We start from the raw sequence: 21,608 nt of genomic DNA on the forward strand, positions 1-21,608 counted from the left end.
CTTACAGTTGCACCTTACAGTTGCTTAAGTTTTCCATGTTTATGAGGAAATCGATGTCAGTAACTTCATGCCTTATCTTGCGCAAAGATGACCCACCGCACACAGGACATGTATCATGATGGAATATTGTGCTTCCGTCTTTGAAGCCACCAGTGCCAAGGATTTGATAATGATCCTCCACATTTAGGGTATAAGGTACGCGGAGACTTTTATCTGCAATCAAAATAAGATTTGCTACCTTGTGGAATCTACAATTTTCTAGATGCTTCAACCCTCAAGGGACCTTAAACATCTACTCTAACCAGATCAGAAAACAAAGTGCAGACCGCTCCTTAGATTATGGGACACTAGTCAGCCAGATTCGTTTGTGTGCAGCCCAGAGCGGGAGGGTCATGGTGTCGAAGGGCTGTGAAAATGAAAATCCCCTTTCCTGCACCTTCTGCATCATGCTCCAAAGATTATAATATAAAGGGTAAGCATCCGGCACTAGGGAAGTCAGCCACAGACCGCATCATGGAAGGGAAAGCACTCAAGTCCGCTCCGCAGCCAACCCACACTGCACTATTCCCTGTCGCCCCAACAGGCCTTGTGCTCCGTCTCCTGCATCTGTGTATGCGATCCACTTCTAGACGTGTACTGAGACCTTCCCCTCTGAAAGTCCTACCTCTCTGCCTCATTTCAGTCATAACTTTTCCTCAAAGCCTGTCTGAATCATTCAGGGCACCTCCCACCCCCCTCATCATGAGATCACTCACAGCAGCCTTCCACTCTTTCAGCTCTTCCTGTATGCTTTGTTATAAGCGTGCGTGTATAACACCTTTCACGTTTGTCATGATGTTCAATATATTTTCTTATATATGTATAATCAGCAATTCACTATATGATACAACCTTGGATTGCGAGTCACTTGTTCAGCACATGTTCACAAGACGGGCAAGCATTTCTAATACATTTTAACTTGATAAATGATGTCTTGTGATCGAAATAGTACGAATCGCCGATGTCACATGATCACAACTGAGCCAATGGCTCTTGAAATTCACTTTTATATACAAGTGCTTAGGATGACAAGCATGTTTCTGAAATGAATTATGCTTGCAAGCCAAGGTTTTACTGTATACTGACTGAGTGAATTTTTTTTTGAGAGTGAGAACACAAGCCTGTACATGCACATGAATGGGGGAGGGGCAGGGGAAAGAGAATCTTAAGCAGGCTCCATGCACAGCCCAGTGTAGAGCCTGATGCAGGGCTCTATCTCACAAACCCTGATACCATGACCTGAGCCGAAATCAAGAGTCGGGCAGACACCCAAGTGGCATGAGTGAGTGAACTTTTTAAATGTGGCTTTAAAAGATTTAATCTAGCAAAACAACAGTAAAGGAAATATTTTTAAATTTTTGTATGGGAAAAGATAAAGGAAATTATTTGCAATGTATGTAGGGTTTGAATATTGAGTATGCATAAAGAACTCATTTTAATTGAGAGTAAGGCATCTGGAAAATGGGCAAAAGACATTAAAATGCCATTCATAAAAGAAAATTCAAGGTGGGGGTTAGTGGATGAAATAGGTGATGGGGATTAAAGAGGACACTTGTGACATACGGAAGTGCTGAATCACCATATTGTACACGTGAAACTAATATTGCACTGTTAACTATACTGGAATTAAAAATTTTCAAAAACTGGGGCGCCTGGTGGCTTAGTCAGTTAAGCGTCCGACTTTCGCTTAGGTCATGATCTCGCGGTTCATGGGTTCGAGCCCCGCATCGGGCTCTGTGCTGACTGCCAGCCCAGAGCCTGGAGCCTATTTCAGAGTCTGTATCTCACTCTCTCTCTGACCCGCCCCTGCTCACGCTGTCTCTCTCTCTCTCTCTCCTAGAAATAAATAAAAATATTTTAAAAATTTTTTCAAAAACTAAAAATAGAGATGCTTAATAAAGCACAAAAAGGGCAAAACCCCATTATGCAAATAAAAACTATGAGATGCCAATTGTCACCTGTACCAGTGGGCATCACAGAAAGCACTGTACTTGTAGTACTGGCAAAATTGTGGGGAAATAAATCCTGTCCTGTTCTTAGTGCTCGGAAGACGAACTGGGCACTACATACATTTTCAAGGGGCAGTTAAGCAAAACCTGTCAAAAGCCTTGAAACTCTGATTTGTACCTTCCATTGGTTCATTCATAGACCAAATAAGTTCCTGTTAGGCCCTCAGCTTCAGAGAAAGACAGGATCCCTATTCTCGGCACTTTTGTTCTAATTAGGCAGATTTTTAGACTGAAATTGGAATCTTGAAATTTTTTAAATTGAATTTTTAGAAGTAGTGGAAAGCAAAAAGATTTGATACCAGATACTAGATTTATCTCTCTTTTCTTTCATAATAATGAGAAATAAAACATGAATGTTTGTGAGTGGGTGGAATCTCAGGTTAGAAGAGTCCTTATAAATCCAGTTCTTTCTGTGTCCTCCTATCAGATACACAGGAAGTGTACGGTGATGACCTGTCCTGGTTGCCACAAAGAAGGCCCTGTCCATTTTGACATGGCTCAGTTCCTTAGAAAATGGTCTTCTGTGGTCTTGTCTTCCCCCCTGCCTTTTCTGTGTGTTCCCAGTTCTAGTATCTAGGTCTCGAAAGCTTATCTTTTTCCACACACCCCTGCTCCCCAGTCCTCCTAAATCTTCTCTTAGTGGCAAATCTGTTCCTTCCAGTCAATGAGACTCATTCTTGATCCCTCTCTAACAACCCAAATCTCTAACTTCCAAATCTCTCTGCAAATCCTGACAGCTTTACCTTTCAACACGACCATTTTGCCTCCCTTCTGCCCCGAAGATTGTCTCTCATTCTGATTGCCAGCTAATTGCTAATTGGCTTCCCTTGATTTGCTCGCTCTCTGGCCAAAATCCCTGAATGGTTTCCATTGTTCTCCGAGGGCCTATGTGATTTGTAGTCCCTACTTCCACACCCTGCCATCCACGTCCATGTTCATCAAGCACTTAGTGTTTCCTCCCAGGGCTTTTGCACTTAACTGTTTCCTCTATCTGGAAACTTCCCCCAGACAACTGCACGTTTACTGACTTCCTTCAGCCCCAGCTGAAATACCTAACTCCCCTAAAGTGACAGTTCCTCACCACCCTCCACCCAGCTTCGGCTTTATTTTTCTCCATTATATATCTGTGTACGTTGTGTATCCATCTCTCCCTGTATATTGTAATATTTCTTGGCAGTGTCTACCCCTCCCACCCCTACCTTATTAGAGCATAAGCCCTGTGAGGGCAAAGACTTAGTTTTGTGAGGAGTGCCTGGCATCCAGCACATGCTTTTAAAAATGTGTTGAATGGATGGATAGACCATGATTTCCAGACCTGTAGTAATTCTTATTCCTTTCTCTGAATACCTACCCTATGTCAATGTCTGAAAATGTGATGATCCTCGCCCTTGGCAATGCAAAGTGCAGTGGACCTACATCCCTGGACCCAGGCATTCTACTTACATTAACAGAGCCTGTAATGGCAATCACTTTCTCATTCTCCTCCTCCCTCTCCTCCTCCTCCCCCTCCTTCTCCTCCCCTCCCCCTCCCCCTCCTNTCCTCCTCCCCCTCCTCCTCCTTCTTCTCCTCTTCCTCCTCCTCTTCCCCTCCCCCTCCTTCCCCTGTTCATCCTCCTCCCCCTCTTCTTCCTCCTCTTCTCCCTCTTCCTCCTCCCCCCCGGAAGAATTCGGGCATCCTTTGCAGAGAATCCAAAAACTCTTGAAAACAACAAGTCCCTTGGGTTTGAATTCACTACTCCAGGATCCCTAAAGAAAAACTAGCAATTCAGTTACTCTAGCCAATCACCTATGTTTTTCCTAACTTTGCCATCCATGCATACACAAGCCAATGTGTGCTGGACAATGAGGGGGATGTAAAAACAAAACGTAAATAGTCTGTCCTAAAGGTTCTCCCTGTTAAGAGGATGCACGTAGCAACTGCGATACATGCTCTGGCATATAGTTAAGTGCCCTAAAAAAGATACTGATTATTGTACCAGTTCAGGGAGAGATACAGCTTATTTGAAAGGAAAGCATTTGAGCTAAGTAAGTCCTTAAGATTTGGACATGGAAACAGCCTTCAAGAATCTAGTCAGAAGGAAAAGCTTAAGCAAAAGAATGGATTGGGTAAGCACAAGAAATAGTCACTAATTCCATTTCACTGGAAGATATANCCAAAAGGTGGAGAACGTCAAATGGCAGCCTCACAAGCCATGTGTGTTGGAAACAAGGGCTATTGAAATTGTCTGGGAAACAACATTGATTGTTGCCTTAGGATAATGAATCTAGTGGGGGTGAAGAAAAGATNAAGAAAGACAAGAACTGGGGTGGGGGGGTGGGGGGGTGACCAAGAAATCTCCAGTCTAGGAGGTCAGTACCATAATCCAGCCAAAATAGAGGCTTGACCAAGTATAGTAGCAATAAGAATAGAAAAGCAGGAAATCACAAAATACATGGAGGCACAAAATTTGCCATCAGGTTGAAGGATTTGAGAATGAATCAAAGAAAGTGTAGGCAGTGGTGGGTGTGGATTTTGAGCCTAGGTGGCCTCATTGCAGAAACAAACTCCAGGGGCGCCTGGGTGGCTCAGTCGGTTAGGTTAATTATCCAACTCTTGGTTTCCACTGAGGTTAGATCTCATGGCTTGAGCTCCACTTCGGGCTCTGTGCTGGCAGCGCAGAGTCTGCTTGGGATTCTCTCTCCCCCTCTCTCTCGCCCCACCCGCACTCTCTATCTTAAAATAAATAAATAAAAACAAAAACAAAAAAGGAATAGAAACTCCAGGAGTTGAAAAGCTTGCTTGGAAGGAATTTCAAATATCTTGCATTTAAATGCCAAAAGCTGTTAAGTAGAGATTGCTCTCAGCCTGTAAAGTTAGGGAGATGTGGGAGGCATCCGCACAGAAGTGACCAATGAAACTGAGTTTGCACGAAGGTTTAGAGAAGAGAGGCAATGACTATGAACGTGTGGATATGGGTATAGTAAGTCGATTCCTTAAGTCTTTGAAAGTCAAGAAGAGGTGCCAGTGAAGGGAGATTAAGATAGCTGAAATGGAGCAATTAAGAGACTCAGAAGAAAACGGTGACAAGAATAAAAAAATCACTTTGAGTGAACAATAAAAACTGTACGATGTACTCTGTCCCCAATTAACCACCTCTCAGCGACATACATCACAAAAGATTGGCTTCTGGAGTGCTTTCAACTCCTTTTTGAACAAGGGGATTGAACTGTCATTTTTATTTCCTAACAACATTGTTAGAATACTTGCAGTGTGATCAGTTTAACCTGGGATGTTTAAAATGAGACCGTAGGGGGCACCTCAGTGGCTCCCAAGGTTAAGCTTCAGACTCCTGATCTCGGAGCTGATAGCACAGAGCCTGCTTGGGATTCTCATTCTCTTTCTCTCTCTCTCTCTCTCTCTCTCTCAAAAAATAAACTTAAACAAACAAAATAAGACCATAGGTGGCACAAGTAAATTTAAATATATAGACACATACATCGATGCAAAGTAGAAGTAGAGAGGAGAGACCAACCTTTCATAAATTTAGGCCTTTAATAACCCTGAATTCGAATTATTCCCTGGGTCGGTTTATAATTAGAAAGAATGAATCTAGACTTGGATTTCTTCTGTCCCTCACATGTATTTTCATTCACACTCAATTTGTGTTGTTCACAAAGCATGTCACGGGCTGTGCACAGCACAGAAAATGGGTTTCGCTAACCAATAGGCTCATTTGAGCGCACGCCTAGATTTGAGTTTAATAGTATAATTAAAACCCTACGAATTATTGCATTAGGAGCCCAGAACAGCATTTCTTTTCACCATTAATTGACCCATCAGGTCTTTCCACCGAATATATTTTATCCTAAAGGAAATATTTGGTTTTAAAATCAGGGATACGTGACTTTCCTTCGTTTCACTAGTCTTGCTCGAGACCCGAATGTCCTTTGTGAAAATGTACTTTCAGTACAGTACATTTCTTTTTTTTTTTTTTCCAAGAAAGACCTCTCTTNCAACCTCCTCCGGATCCCTTCGGTCTCAGTCCCTGAGTCGCCAGCCACAGAGGCGGAGGGGAGCCTCCCAGAGCAGCTGGGGGCGGGAGCGGTGGGGGCGCTGGGAGAGGGGCTGGGATGGGCGGACGCAAGGCGCCGTGCGGAGGTGGGGGACACCCGGCGCGAAGCNCGCCTCCGCCCCGCTGCCCAGATCGCTCCCAGCCTCTCCCCACCCACCGAAAGCCGTTGGTACAGTCCCGCCGGCTTCGAGAGCTTAAAAGGGGCCGGGGCCGCCCAACCCAGCACATTTGGTCCTGATTTGCGTGCGCTTCGCATCCCCTGCTTTCCCGGATCTGCCAAGCTGCTGGGGGACGTCGAGGGGTCTCTTGATATCTTAGTGGGGGGGGGGCGGTTCTTTAGGCTGCGGCACTCGAGCGTTCGGGGGCTCTGTGTGCGCGCGCGCGCGTGGGTAGCTGTCCAGCCGGCGGCTAAGGTCCCCCGCCCCCCGCTCCTCTGCTCGCTCAGCCCCCGCACCGCAGCGCAGCGGAGAGCCGCGCGCGCAGCCAACTCGGCGAGGGATGGAGCAGACCGAGGTGCTCAAGCCGCGGTCCCTGGCGGATCTGATCCGCATCTTGCACCAGCTCTTCGCCGGCGAGGAGGTCAACGTGGAGGAGGTGCAGGCCGTCATGGAAGCCTACGAGAGCGACCCCGCCGAGTGGGCAGCCTACGCCAAGTTCGACCAGTACAGGTGAGCGCGCGCCCTAGCCCTGGCTGCGGGAGCCCCGGCGCGGGACCCGGGTACAAAGAGGGATCCGAGGGCGCGAGGGGAGGAGGGGCCTGGCCTTCCTGGGCCCGCCGCTCGCCAGCCTTTCCCGCAGCCTCCAGCTGCTACGCCTGCTCGCCCTCGGCTCGGCGCTTTGGGCCAAAAGTGGATCATCCCGGCCTGGCCGGAGACTGCGGCGGGCTCCGGGTGCGGAGGCCACCGCGCGGCCGCAGACGGTTTTGCCTTCTTCTCGCCGCTCCATCTTCTCTCGGGCTCGGGAGCAATGCCCTGCCCTCTGGCTCTGTCGCTCGCCTCGGACGCGGCGACGCGAGGTAGGGGGACCGGAGGCCCCAAGCACTCAGGCTCCGCCTGGCCCGCCGCCCGAAGGGACCGAGTGGCCGGACTGAAGGAGCGTGCCCCCGGGACACAGGGGTGACGGCTGAAGGACTCGCTTCCCCCCACGGCAGTTCTCCATCACTGGATCGCCTGCAGCCAGGCACCTGCCGCCCTCGCGCATTTTTGCCGGTTACCAGCTGCTGTTTTTCAACTAGTGCTGCCCATCCCAAACCCATTTAACTTTCCAGACTGCGGGTTTATTTATTTATTTTTTAAGTATTTATTTTTGAGAGAAAGAGCGTGAGCAGGGGAGCGGCAGGGAGAGAGGGAGACCCAGNACAGACTGCGGGTTTATTTATTTATTTTTTAAGTATTTCTTTATTTTTGAGAGAAAGAGCGTGAGCAGGGGAGCGGCAGGGAGAGAGGGAGACCCAGCATCTGAAGCAGGCTCCAAGCTGTCAGTACAGAGGCCCACTCGGGGCTCGAACTCGTGAACCGTGAGATTATGACCCGAGCTAGAGTGGGACACTTAACCGACTGAGCCAGCCAGGCGCTCCTGCGGGTTTATTTCAACCCACCGTCAGGGGTGTGAGTTGAAGGGCTGCTTCTCTTTGAGCCCCCAAGCAATGTGCTTTCTCGAATCCTCGGTTCTGAGGCCCTGGAATGTAAATCGAAGACCGCTGCTACCCAAATGGGGTTGTGCGAGGGGGTCCGTGGCAGCCCTGGCTTGGTGATAGAAGTACAAATGGATCTCCCTACAAGTCCGAGGGGCCAGAAGTAAAACTGACTCACCCTGAAGGGTGGGGGTTCTTTTCCAAGAGCAGCTAGCGATTCAGTCTTTATGGCTGATCGGGCTGAGGTTAGGGAGAGGAAGATCCTTGAAAGATAAGAATAAACAGAGATTATGTTCCTTGGAAGCAGTTTTTGTTAGTCACCTCACCTAAACATAGGTAGCGTGTTTGTCAGCAAGGGCTGTTTCCTCTGCATTTTAGGGCTCGAAATAAAAAAGTGAAGCCTTTCTAAGATCCCATTCGCTGCTTGCAATGGCTCCAGGAAATTCCTTTGGTTTCTGTCCTTCTGTGGTTGCCAATAAGGTACCGGAGACCACTCTTTAATTTTGCCACTGGCTCCAAGTAAGCAAGGGTTTATTATAGGCCAGGTACTCTTTACCTTACTCTTGTATTTACTCATGTACCTCATGACAGCTCTGTGAGATAGGTACAGTTTCTTACCTTTTTTTTTTTAACAGCTGAGGAATCGTAAGTATTAATAAAAAGATTGGATTAGATACATCGGTCATACTTGTATCAGGTAGCGGCCCCAGGATTCAAATTAGCATTGTTGTTCCAGAGCCCTTTTTCCTCCAAACAGCTGAACTTTCTGCAGACACATGATGCCTTAATAGTTTGCTTTCAGGGTAGTTATATTAGTGACCAAGTGAAATTCATCAACCCGGGTAGGCTGAGGGCTCTGAATCTGTAGAACAATGGCATTTCCCAGGGCTTTGAATTCATCTTGACTGACAAGCTCTAATTGAATCACTTGAGATGCAAGCATTTGGATTGATCTATTGCACAGATATGCAGGGTGCAACTAATGAAGATAAATGGGTGGGCAGTTGGGGAAGTGTGGAGGGAGAAATGTGGGAGAGCAGAAATCATTTGGGTAGTGTTTGTGTGTGTGTGTGTGTGGAATAGGTATCCTAGCCCTGCAAAGGATTCTGATCTCTGACCTTGGGAAGGCCAGTGCAGAAGAACCAGGACAGAATATGTTCCAGGGTGAGCCAGACATTAATTTCTCTGGGACCAGTCCCAGAAAAGCAACAGGGGTGCCCCTGAGACTGGTAGAGAGAGAAAGAGTATGTATGTGTGTATATAACAAAATGGAGTTTATCGTGAATTACAGGCTGTGTGCACAGCCCCTAGCTAGGTCATCAAGGGCTACAAAGTTAGGATGACTGACCTCTGAAAAGCACTTCCTAATCAACTCTCTCTCTCTGCCAGCACCTGGCCTCCTGCCTTGTAAGAGAAAAGGGGAAGAAGGAGCATTAGGGACATAAGGGAACAGATGACTATGTGATCAAACACTACCCCAAATATGGGGTAAAGAGTCCTTGTCTTAAAAAATAAATCTAAACAAACGTCATAATTATCAGACTTTACTAATTAGATGATATGAATGATACCCCCCTTTTTTTAAAAATTTTTTTAATGTTTATTTTTGAGAGACAGAGACAAGAACATGAGCAGGGGAGGGGCAGAGAGAGAGGGAGACACGGAATCAGAAGCAGGCTCCAGACTCTGAGCTGTCAGCACAGAGCCTGACGTGGGGCTTGAACTTATGAGCCGTGAGATCATGACCTGAGCCCAAGTTGGACGCTTAACTGCCTGAGCCACCCAGGGACCCCTGGGTGACACTCCTTTGGCCAATAGAAACTTGAAAGTGGGTTTTTTTTTTCCTTCTGATGGTATGCTTGTAGTGGTTTTGATTTGGGATTTTGGGGGCAGCCAATTACTGGATTCTCCTGGAAAAGGTTTAGAGTGTCATTTACTTCCCTCATGTAGTTTCCTCTGTTGTATACTTAAATCAATCCCCACCCTATCTGTGGAGGACTTTTCATTATGAGTGCTTTTGAATGTGGTTTGTGTCTGGGCTACAGCAAAAATTAAGGAGAATTCTAAAAACAGCTATGTAATGAACCTTGTTTCTTACGGTTTAGCTACAAGAGAAAAAAATAGCAACTTTCTTGTGTACAGCAGCAATGCCCTTTGCAAGTAACCTCTGTGAGAAACTTACTCTTTTTTTATCAGTTTCAGGCAATCACGTGAAGAATGAAGGAATTTGCTTTCCTTTCCCCTGTTACCTTCTTTCTGCTGTTAATGAAAAGCAGCTAGAAATGTGGTGATTCAAAATCCAAAAATGTCCAAAATGCCCTGTGAAAAATTGTTTTCATTTTAAGTTGTTTAGAGGAATAAATGTTAGCACTTGTAAATGAGCCATGCTCTTATGACACACTTCTTTTCCCCGGTTTTTTCATCAACCCAATTCAAACTTCTGAATACCTTCCTTGTAGGTATACTCGAAATCTTGTGGATGAAGGAAATGGAAAATTTAATCTCATGATTCTCTGCTGGGGTGAAGGACATGGCAGGTAATACAATTATTCATTTGCAAATACTTAAATTCTCTATTCCAGCGTTAAGGCAGGTGTGGTGCCAGAATGGTCACAGATCTTGGGAGCGCTGACACATCTCATGTTACAGTTACTTTGTTCAGTGTCCCAACAGAAATTCTCATGGGAATCGGGGTAAGAGGGCTAGGCATACACCATGGGTGTCAAAACCAGCCCCCTAAATGAGTAGTAAATCAAAGGAGGTCTGCAGCCAGTTTAACTTCGTCTCTCAGTCTTCTGTGGCATTAAATATATATGGAATTTTGCTAAAACTTGATCTTCGCGGTGCTTTGAAGTATGCACACAATTGCAGGACCGAAGACCAAAGTGTCCACATTTGGACCTAGAAAAGCAGTTCACCAGTTCAGAAAAGTTCTTTCTACTTCAAGTTAATTGTTGACTGTTATTTTTTAGTTCCCTTTTTAAGTTTTTATGTAGAGGGTAAGGCAGCTTAAACTAACACCAATTCTTTGAAACTTGGTTCCTTCATTTGTCATTAGTGGATACATTTTTGAGTTGTTATCTCTGTAAACAGATCCTTCTCAGTCTTTTGAGAACAATACAAACCAAAATTGCAGACCCATTTCTGATGAGAGAAAGGAAGCCTGAATTTATGAGATGGGGGGAGGGGAGTTAGGTCCATAGAGGACCTTTATTTACTCATGGAATGAAGTTGTTTCCATTCACTCCCAATATATTTTGAAAGCATATATATGTCGGGACAGGACTAGGCTCTGTGAGTTTAGGAAATGAGTTCCTACAGTTTTGTGAGTTCTTAGGGTTTTATGAGTTCTTACAGTTTTATGAATTCAACATAGGAAATAAATGCTAATGGCATATACAGCTTCTTTTAATCGACTCTACGGCTAATACTATTTAATAAACTTAAATACCATTTACGATTACATGAATAAATATTTCCCACAAATCCAATTTACTTTTTTCTCCCTCCATTATTGTGAGTTAATCACAGGTGGGATAATCTAAATCTACAGAAGGTTAGCATTATTGCAGTAGAACTTCTGGGTGTTCTCATCCATACACATACCTTTTGTCCCCCAAAGGAAGGAGAAGAGAGAAAAGGCCTGGGGTGAGGGGAAAAAAAACCCACTATATGTTGCATGATCTTACAAGTGAGACACAGTTATTATAGATAATTATCTTTATTCTTTCCAGAATTTTTCTAATATAATTGTGTAATCAAGTTGTAGCCCAGCTTAACTGAGTTATTAAAAGCTATATTCGGGGTGCCTGGGTGGCTCGGTCAGTTAAGTGTCCGACTTCGGCTCAGGTCATGATCTCCCAGTTCGTGGGTTCGAGCCCTGCATCGAGCTCTGTGCTGACGGCTCAGAGCCTGGAGTCTGTTTCGGATTCTGTGCCTCACTCTCTCTCTCACCCTCCCCTGCTCATGCTGTCTCTCTCTCTCTCTCTCTCAGAAATAAAAAGCATTTAAAAAATTTTTTACAAAGCTATTTTTTTGGAGAAGATCAAAGTTTGCTGGTTTTGCGTTTCTGTTACCATAGTATCACAACCCGATTTTTTTAAATGAACTGTTTTTTTACTGCGGTTATACATCCCAACAGGATGCTGTATGTGTCTTGATATGAAAGGCATAGTACAGTAAAACCTTGGTTCGTGAGTATAATTCATTATGGAAACATGCTTGTAATCCAAAGCACTTGTATATCAAAGCCAATTTCAATAACGATGGGCTCAGTTGTGATCATGTGACGTCTGTTGCAAGACCTCATTTGTTTACCAAGTTAAAATTTATTAGAAATGTTAGCTCATCGGGGCGCCTGGGTGGCTCAGCCGATTAAGCATCCAACTTCGGCTCAGGTCATGATCTCATGGTTCATGACTTCCAGCCCCATGTCGGGCTCTGTGCTGACAGCTCAGAGCCTGGAGGCTGCTTCAGATTCTGTGTCTCCCTCTCTCTCTGCCCCTCCCCCACTGGCGCTTTGTCTCTCTCTCTCTCTCTCTCTAAAATAAATAAACATTTAAAAATTAGAAAAAAAAAAAGAAATGTTTGCTCATCTTGCAGAACACTCATAGAACAAGTTACTCGCAACCCAAGGTTTTACTGTATTTTATATGTTGCTCTGAACAATGTTAATTATAAATTGATGACATTTACAAATGCCACTAAGGTGGTTTGTGACCTGTCCTCATGATAGTCTGCAGCAGTAAGCTGTGGGCAGACAGTACTGCACGTGTGGGTTCTGGACCATCTACTGAGCTCAGCTGTCTTTGTGTATCTGTAGCAGTATCCATGATCACACTGACTCGCACTGCTTTCTGAAGATGCTACAGGGAAACCTAAAGGAGACATTATTTGCCTGGCCTGACAAAAAATCCAACGAGATGGTCAAGAAGTCGGAAAGAATCTTGAGAGAAAACCAGTGTGCCTACATCAACGGTAACCTTTCACACTTAGCATCTTAATTCGAGTCACTTTTTCAAAATATATGCTCGCAGATTAGCGCCCACTGACAAGGTGTTTCCTGCCAGGTCGTAGGACAGGATCGAATATGAATTTACAAAAGTAAATTGTTTTGAGAAGGGAGTGAGGCTACGTTGGAAATATTAGTCTTTGTGTTAGACATGTTCTGGAAACGATCAAGAATGTGAGCTATAATCCTCGTTGGTTATATAAAATGCATACAGCATACTTAGAGTATTATCTATTCTCAAGGGAACCTTTACAAGACACATTATTTAGCAGTGATTTCTAGATCTCCTACTAAGAGTTCACTTTTTTTCCTAAATGTGATTTGGGAGAGCAAGATGCTTTTCAGAACAGTCTGCAATTAACACCTGTATTTTTTTTTAATGTTTATTTTTTTGAGAGTGAGAGCAGGAGTGGGGGAGGGGCAGAGAGACAGGGAGACACAGAATCCGAAGCAGGCTCTAGGCTCTGAGCTGTACCTGATGTGGGGCTCGAACTCACAAACCATGAGATCGTGACCTGAGCCGAAGTTGGACGTTTAACCAGCTGAGCCACCCAGGCGCCCTAACATCGTATTTCCAAAGAGGATAGTAACTTTCCAAATAGCCTGTTAATGGTTATTGGAAATCATTTTTGATTTCCATTTATAAGTGAAATTGCCAGCACATAGTAAGAATAAATAACCCGGCCAAGGTTTGAACTCAAGCCATTTGATTCCAAAGCCCATACTCTTAACTGGGATACTATTCCAATGATGTAAAGTAAAATAGTACAGAGGTTTTTCTGGTCATGTAGCTTCTTTCTTCTTGTATTTTTTTTAAGTTTATTTATTTTGAAAGAGGGAAAGAGAGAGAAACCCAAGTACTATCAGTGCAGAGCCTGACGTGGGACTCTAACTCACAAACTGTGAAATTGTGACTTGAGCCAAAACCAAGAGTCTGTCATTTAACCAACTGAGCCACCCAGGTGCCCTCCTTCTTCTTCTATCTTAAAGTCCCATTTTGGTTTTGATATTTGGCCTAAATTTGCTCATTCGTTTAAGAATGCAAGCCACTCACAAAGGTCAGATGGTATGGGAACTTTCTCCCCCATTCACAAAACACAAAGGTGTTTGTTTCTTAGGTGGCAGGAAGCTTTTATTTGAGGGTTTCTGTATGCATAAAGCACACCAGATTTCCAAGAGCAATTTTGTTGCCTATATCACTCACAATGAAGCCCAAAGCCTTTCAGAATCCTTACTTTCAGCTGGAGTCACAGAGTCTATGAAACTAGATTAGATCTTAAAGAATAAGTAAGCTTTTTTTGAGGGTCTTTGGTGCAAAACCTACCAGAGCCAAGCAGGCAGGAAAAAGGCTGGGGTACTGGTGTGTGCGAGCCACACTGTCTAAGCGGGCAGCGATGGCCACCCATTTCCAGCCACTCTGTTCTGATTTCTTTTTCCACCGAAATGGGAAATTCCCATTTTTATGAGAAATGCTGCCAATTGGTGAAATACTAAATTGGGATAAGCTAAATGTGCCTGTAGATGAATTTCCCATAAGATCAAAAGCCTCAAAAGTTCAACCTTTGATTTTTACGGACGCAGGAGAAGGAGTGCCGATGGATAGTGGTCAGTGGGAAGGATGTTTTGAGTACAGGGAAGAGCGTGAGGGCAGGGGCGGCATTGCAGAGCATGAAGACTGTTCAGGAATGGTCTTGCTGGAGGGAAGAAGGACAGTGGGCTCAGACATGAGGAGTAGGAGGGTAAAGTGAGATCAGGGCCTGGGCCTCTAAGACCTGCTGAACGTAAGAGCCTGCTTCAGTCAGTAGAATTTTGTCGGGCGTGTGTCGATGGATTCCATAGCAGTGTGCAGCTCAGGGTGGAGGAAAGAGAAAATTGGGACAAGGAGACCAAATTACTTCTTGTAAAGGCAAATGGGAGACGTGCCTGGCATCCATAACTATCACCAAGAAAGGGTCAGGGTTATTGTGAAAGATAGTACACCGTGGGCATAAAGGAAAGGAAGCAGCGACGGACGGATGGACGGACAGATGCATACTAGGATTATTAACAGTAGGTATCAGGAGCTTCCAGGACTTCCCTAAAGGATGGTGGCTAGGATTGGCGGGGTCTGTGCTTGCAGGATTGCACAGCTTGCATTGGGTAGCATGCTCACGTCCCCTTGGGGAAATGATAATTTGCATAAGGGACACTCATTACTTAAGAAGCTGGACCTTGTATTCAGAATTGTCCTTACGCCAGTGTTTTATGGGCAGTAAGCTATAGAACCAAAGAGTTTCCATCTGGGAGAATCCTGTCCCATATTTGGAAACGAGGAGCACTGCTGGAGATCCCAGAAGTTGTGAGCTGGTGGAAGGTGGCCTTGCTATACTCTGGCTGGGAGGAGAACCTCAGTCTTCCCCTTCTAGGCTTTGCTGTTCTCTCTCGCAAGCTCATGGAGCCAGATCGTAAAGCACAGATCATAAAATAGGTGCCAAATTAGGTACCTACATTAACTACACTAATTACACTAAAGTCCTTCCTTCATTATTCTTTAAACTCTCTCCTAACTGTAAATTTCTTCTCAACATATTTTCAGGGTTTTTTTTCTGACATTTATGTTTGAGAGAGAGAGAGAGGGACAGAGTGGGAGCAGGGGAGGAGCAGAGAGAGGGAGACACAGAATCAGAAGCAGGCTCCAGGCTCTGAGCCGTCAGTACAGAGCCCAACATGGGGCTCAAATCTCATGGACAACGAGATCATGACCTGAGCCAAAGTCAGACACTCAATTGACTGAGCCACCCAGATGCCCCCAATTACTTTGTCTTTTCTTTCTCCTTTCTTCCTTTCCTTCCTTCCTTCCTTCCTTCCTTTCTTCCTCCCTCCCTTCCTTCCTTCCTTCTTTTCTTCCTTTCTCTCCTCCAGGGCCGCTAGAGGTGCTTCAGTGTGCATTGGTTTATCTCTGAGCCAGGGCTCACTCAGCCGACATCCTGGAGAACCCTCACATCATTCAGCCTTTCCCTCCGTTTCCTCCTCTTTCTGATCCCCCTATTTCCTGATATCCTGTCTGCTTCCTCGGTGACTGTCTGAAACGGTTCACGGAAGTAAATTTTATAGACCACACATACCTAAAAGTCTCTGTAGTCCATCCTCGAAACACGATGAATAATGTCGCTGAATGTGGAATTAGCACCTAGGCTCCTCTCGGAACTGTGAGGGTGATCCCTTGACTTTTAGTTTCCAGTCATCTTTCTGAAAGCCTGGTGCCACTCTGATTCTTAAATCTTTCTATGAAACTATTGTTTTCTTTCTAGAAACTTTGGGATCTTCTCTTTTGGTATCTTTTCCTGTCCCGAGCGTTATAGTCATGTCCCTTCTTTCATGACTCTCCGTCGTTGTGTTGGGTTCTTTCTCCATGGGTTCTTTCATTCTGGAAAACTGTCCTTCTAATCCAGAAAATATTTGGAGGTTTTCTTTCTTTGGGGGTTGGTTTGGTTCTGTTTCTGAAACTCTTCCTGCTCAGTTAGGAAACCTGACGTGGTCATCTCATTTTGCAAATCCTCTCCTGAGTACTGTTTGTTTCAAGTTGTTTGGGGGGGGAGGTGGTTCTCTGGCCCTTTTTAATACTAGAGATCTTTTTTTTTTTAACATTTTAAATTAATTTTTGAGAGATAGCGTGTGAGCGGGGGAGGGGCGGAGAGAGAGACACACACAGAATCTGAAGCACCTTCAGGCTCTGAGCTGTTTTTAGCACATAGTCCGATCCAACTCATGAGCTGTGAGATCATGACCTGAGCCAAGTTGGACACTTAGCCCGCTAGGCCACCCAGGCAACCCAATACTAGGGTACTTGCTCAAATACCTAGGGGCCTTGGCTGTGTGCTAATATTTGAAAACCAGGGACAAAAACGAAAGTTCACTGATAGCTCTGAACACATGAATGGTACCCGTCAACTAGACTTCACTCTAGGATCATCTGCAGAGCTCTTTCTCTTGAGCAACAGCCAGTGGCAGTATCTTTGAGAACCTTATGCTGGAGCCCATCAGATTCCCCAGAAGCTGCTTCCCATCTCCACAGTCTGGAGAAAAAAGTCCTGTCTGGCAGCATTCCTGCAGCTCAGTGCTAGAGAAAGCCAGGATCTTACTGTTCAGTATGTAAGTCACTTGCTTTTCACCCGGTATCCGCCAGTCCTGAGTTCATGTACTCCTCTCCTTCTAGACTAGAGATCTCAGACGTCTACTCAGGGGAATGGGGGGAAAGTGGTAATAGACATTTGAGCCTCTACTTAAATAGGCTTTCAACCCATTCTTGGATTTTTAGTCCGATCTCCATCCTCATTTCCAGAAGTATCTGTGCTGGCAGTTGCTAAGCTTTTGAGATAGATATAGATATAGATAATGTATACATATTTATGATATCAGGATATAAGTGAGGTTATGGGGATCCTGGGTGGCTCAGTCGGTTAACTGTCCAACTTCAGCTCAGGTCATGATCTTGCGGTCTGTGAGTTCGAGCCCCATGTCAGGCTCTGTTCTGACAGCTCAGAGCCTGGAGCCTGCTTCGGATTCTGTGTCTCCCTCTCCCTCTGCCCCTCCCCCACTCACACTCTGTCTCTGTCTCTCAAAAATGAATACATGTTAAAAAATTTGAGATATAAGTGAAGTTCATTTACATTATTGTATATGTAGATATGATATCGAGATAGAAATCAAGTTAATTTTTGGCTATTCATCTTCTTTCAAGTTCTCAAACTTTTATTGATGTTTTCTCTTGTCCCTTTCTTTTTTGGGGGGTGTCTTTGTGGGTTGATGTCTTTCTAAAATTCTTCTGGTGTAATTATAAAGGGGCTCCAGGAAAGAGTAGAGTACATGTCTGCTGGAGACCCGCTCCAGCCGGTCCAGGGGTCCCTGAAGGATGGACGGTGTCAACAAGAGAGAGAGAGTAAGAGAGCCCCAAGATTCTTTCTGATCACCAGGCAGGCATCTCTGCTCTATTTTGGTGTCTTTATTTAAAGGTCCAGTGACAACATGGCATCAGAAAAAGGAATTTTTACAATGGAAAACTCTTTGTGATAAGATGCTTTGAAAAGTGTACAAAAACAGGTTTTTCAGAAGTATTCTTGCAGAAATCCCCCAATCATAGTGAGGTAGAGTAAATCATACAACTACAGAAATAACAGGATGTTCTTAGGGAAAAATAGGATGACATACATATTTGTTCTAAGTTATTAACGCTAGGATTAGGACATAGGTTAAGTTGTATATAGATAGGCTGGGAGTCATTCTGTCGGGCTCTCAAGAGGATGAATGTTTTTGAACTGGTTAATAAGTCGTTTGTGGAAACTTTTTGACTTGATGCTGAATGTGTAAACACCATGCAGGCTCTAAATGTGTCGGCCTTTATTTTTGGGTTTATGTATTAGCTACTCTTATCTCTCCTCATCTCAGCCACCAGTGTAAGGGAGAGTGTTTGCGGAAAGTAGGCCTTAGGGAAGGGACTGCCGTATATCACCAGTTAGAAAAGGTGTAAGTATTAAGTTCTGCCCTTATCTGTTCCTTAACTCTAAATTAGGCTCTTTGTCTCGGGGCCAGGCTCAATTGTAACTCTTGTGTTCTTAACCCCCTTTATTATCTAAGTCTTGGATCTACAAGGCCCATAGGAAGAGCCTTTTGACAATCATCCACAGTACTTTCATCTAAAATCTCTTGAAAAGGCAGGAATATGCTTTTCCTTATGTGGAATCTGTGTGCGTAATATCAGTCTGATCTGGAATATTGTGAGGCCTGGTCCATACCAGCCGGCTCAATTCCAACATGAGCCAGTAGTAGCAGAAGGAGATACCAGTTTTTCATTTCTCATGGCAGGAGCTGTGCAAACGCTGCCATCTCCTTGCTGTGACTGTCACCCAGAGAGGCCAGTGTGGCTCCTGACACATGTCACTTACTGTCTTAAACTGGAAGGTCCCTTGGAAGTGATTTCTGTCCATTCCAGCCGTATCAGATGGATGTAGGGTCTTAGGAGGATGGCAGATTTGCACTAGCACCTGTCATTTAAGCTCCTTCATGTGCTTCTCGCTCTTGGGTATTGTACAGATTCCATCGGCCTACACCGAGTCGAGAATATCAGCCACACAGAGCCTGCCGTCAGCCTTCACTTGTACAGCCCGCCTTTTGATACGTGCCACGCCTTTGATCAAAGAACAGGACACAAAAACAAAGTCACCATGACATTCCACAGCAAATTTGGAGTCCGGACTCCATTTGTAAGTATCATTCCTCTCTTCTCAGCCTGAGTGCTTTGTCGGTTGGCCACATTACACCGTACGCATTGCTTGTTTTGGTCTAGATATTTTTGAATGTTTTGCGGTAAGTATTCTCAAAGTGAAGAATCAGATGAACCTTAACTTGGTGGAAAGGCCCCCTTACATCCTAATTCTTTGCTTCTTTGGAAATGATAGGATATTTTCCATTTATTTAAAATAATGTAAATTTGGGACACCTAGGTGGCTCAGTCAGTTAAGCATCTGACTTTGGCTCAGGTCATGATCTGAGCCCCGTGTCAGACTCTGTGCTGACAGCTCGGAGCCTGGAGCCTGCTTTGGATTCTGTGTCTCCGTCTCTCTCTGCCATGCCCCTGCTCCCACTCTGTCTCTCTCTCTCTCAAAAATAAATAAAAAAAATTTTTTAATTAAATAAATAATGTATATTAGATGCAAAGAGTTATTTATTGAGAAATTTAAAAATGTAAGCTCACTACTAAAAATGTTTTCTCGGAGTGCCTGGGTGGCTCAGTCAGTCAAACATCCAACTCTTGATTTGGGCTCAGGTCATGGTCTCAAGGTCTTGAGATCAAGCCCTGCATTGAGCTCCACGCTGAGCGGGGAGCCTGCTTGGGGTTCTTTCTCTCTCTCTCTCTCTCAAAAAAAATTTTTTTTAAAAGGGAAAATGTTTCCTCTTCATTTATTAGAGAAATAAGAATAAAAACTGTATTATTTGATGAAACTATTATTGCTGGGACTTAATGTTCATAGACCTAATTGACTACGCAACATAAGTCATTTGCATAGTTAACCTTCACAAAGTCAAGTCCCTGTTCTGATGGTCTATTTTGATTGCCAAATAGTAGTCATACTGTTTAGACCACAAATAAATGAGAGTAGACTCTACTGACATTTTTCCCCTCGAGGGCTAAGTGTTTCCTCCTGAAAATAATGAGGCAGCCACCGGTGACTCGGTATAGCAGTCTTCTACATCTGGCGAAATAAATTGGCCACTTAGGGGAATGATCTTGAATTAATAACAAGAATGTCTAGAAATAGTGCATGAAAGCCGATACGGGAAACTCTCCTCATGAATCTTAAAGCATAGCCTTGGAGGGAAGTGAGGGCAGAAATGACTCAGGTGTTTGCCTCACTTGGTTTTCTGTGTTCCAATCCCCAAGAGATAGTCTTCTCACAGGAACAAAACTACCGGGCTCCACCGCCAAAGCCAAATTTACATACACTGCTAGAAAAGCAGAATTCCTTAAGAACAAGCCAAAAAGGGGGCGCCTGGGTGGCTCAGTCGGTTGGGTGTCCAGCTTCAGCTCAGGTCATGATCTTGCAGTTTGTGGGTTCGAGCCCCGCATTGGGCTCTGTGCTGACAGCTCAGAGCCTGGAGCCTGCTTCAGGCTCTGTGTTTCCTTCTCTCTCTGCCCCTTCCGTGCTCATGCTCTGTCTCTCTCTGTCTCAAAAGTTTATAAAAATTCAAAAATAAACTATAAAAAAAGAACAAGCCAAAACGTCTTGTGTAAAAGATTCTTACACAACTTTCTTTCTTTCTTTCTTACAGACAGCTTCAGGATCCCTGGAAAACAACTAGGAAGCACCAGATCCTCTAAGGTTTTACTCTAAGATCTGCTACAAGTTTTGCCTTGGACAGGGAGGCCTCCACCGTCTGCTGTCCAACAGTACACTTTACAAAGTCAATACCTAGATCTTCTGCGAAGCAGACGCTAATTGTAAGGCATTGAGCAAGCAGATAGTGCTCTGAGCTACTGCAGAAGAAAAATCCCATTGAAGGAAAACTAGGCATCATAATTGTAAGGGCCCAATCAGGTGCTCTCTTGGTTTTATCCTCTAAATTCGGGGGAAGCATAGTGGGAATGTCAATGAAGGTTTTTACAGCTTTTGGAAATGCTTTGGTCCCTGAACTGTAATTTGCAATAAATAAAAACAAGAAACCACAGACATCAAATGCTCGCCTTGCTACTTGGAGGAGTATATGTAGATGCCTTTAGTACCCTTTGTATGTTCTTAATATTTGCAGAGAATTTTTTGGATCTATGGATTTTATATTTGCAGTCTTACTTTACAAATTCCTATCCTCTACGTAGGAAGATATTCTAGGCAGAGAAACGTAAGGCACTTTGCCGTTTGGTGATAAAAGGAAGGGCAAAAGGTCTATAAAAGTAACATGCTCCCAAAGCACACGAGACCAAAACCACACGTCTAAAAACTCACGTCTGAACATGCGCAGCGGTCATGGTCAAAGACTTTGTACTGCTACTGAAATCGCCAAATAATTTTAATAAAACTGGATTTGGATACAATTTAGTGTTGCCTTTCTGTTTAACTTGGCAAGAATTTCCTATCATTCATACTTTCTTAGATTTAGATGAAGTATCAAAAGCACGGCAAAAGATACTTTTATGGGGATGCCTGGGTGGCTCGGTTGACTCCTTATTTTGGCTCAGGTCTTGATTTCATGGTACGTGAGTTCGGGCCCCACCTCGGGCTCTGTGCTGACAGTGTGGAATCTGCTTGGGATTCATTTTTTTTTCTCTCTCTCCCCCTCTCTCACTCTCTCCCTCCCCCTGCTGCCCAGGTCATGTGTTCTCTCTCTCTCAA

At 44.5% G+C, this 21,608-nt stretch overlaps 1 protein-coding gene across 1 annotated transcript; it reads left to right on the forward strand.

Moving 5' to 3' along the window:
* Nucleotides 1–6,326: 6,326 nt before the first annotated feature.
* On the forward strand, nucleotides 6,327–21,310 carry CDO1 (cysteine dioxygenase type 1). The gene is made up of 5 exons (XM_077746259.1): nucleotides 6,327–6,768; nucleotides 10,193–10,270; nucleotides 12,556–12,710; nucleotides 18,814–18,983; nucleotides 20,551–21,310. Exons 1-5 carry the CDS (start codon nucleotides 6,599–6,601, stop codon nucleotides 20,578–20,580), a joined length of 603 nt encoding a protein of 200 aa, XP_077602385.1. The 5' UTR covers nucleotides 6,327–6,598; the 3' UTR covers nucleotides 20,581–21,310.
* Nucleotides 21,311–21,608: the final 298 nt, after the last annotated feature.

This window comes from Crocuta crocuta, unplaced genomic scaffold, assembly GCF_008692635.1.
Source record: "Crocuta crocuta isolate KB4526 unplaced genomic scaffold, BGI_CrCroc_1.0 scaffold218, whole genome shotgun sequence".
In the NCBI taxonomy this organism is placed as follows: domain Eukaryota; kingdom Metazoa; phylum Chordata; class Mammalia; order Carnivora; family Hyaenidae; genus Crocuta; species Crocuta crocuta.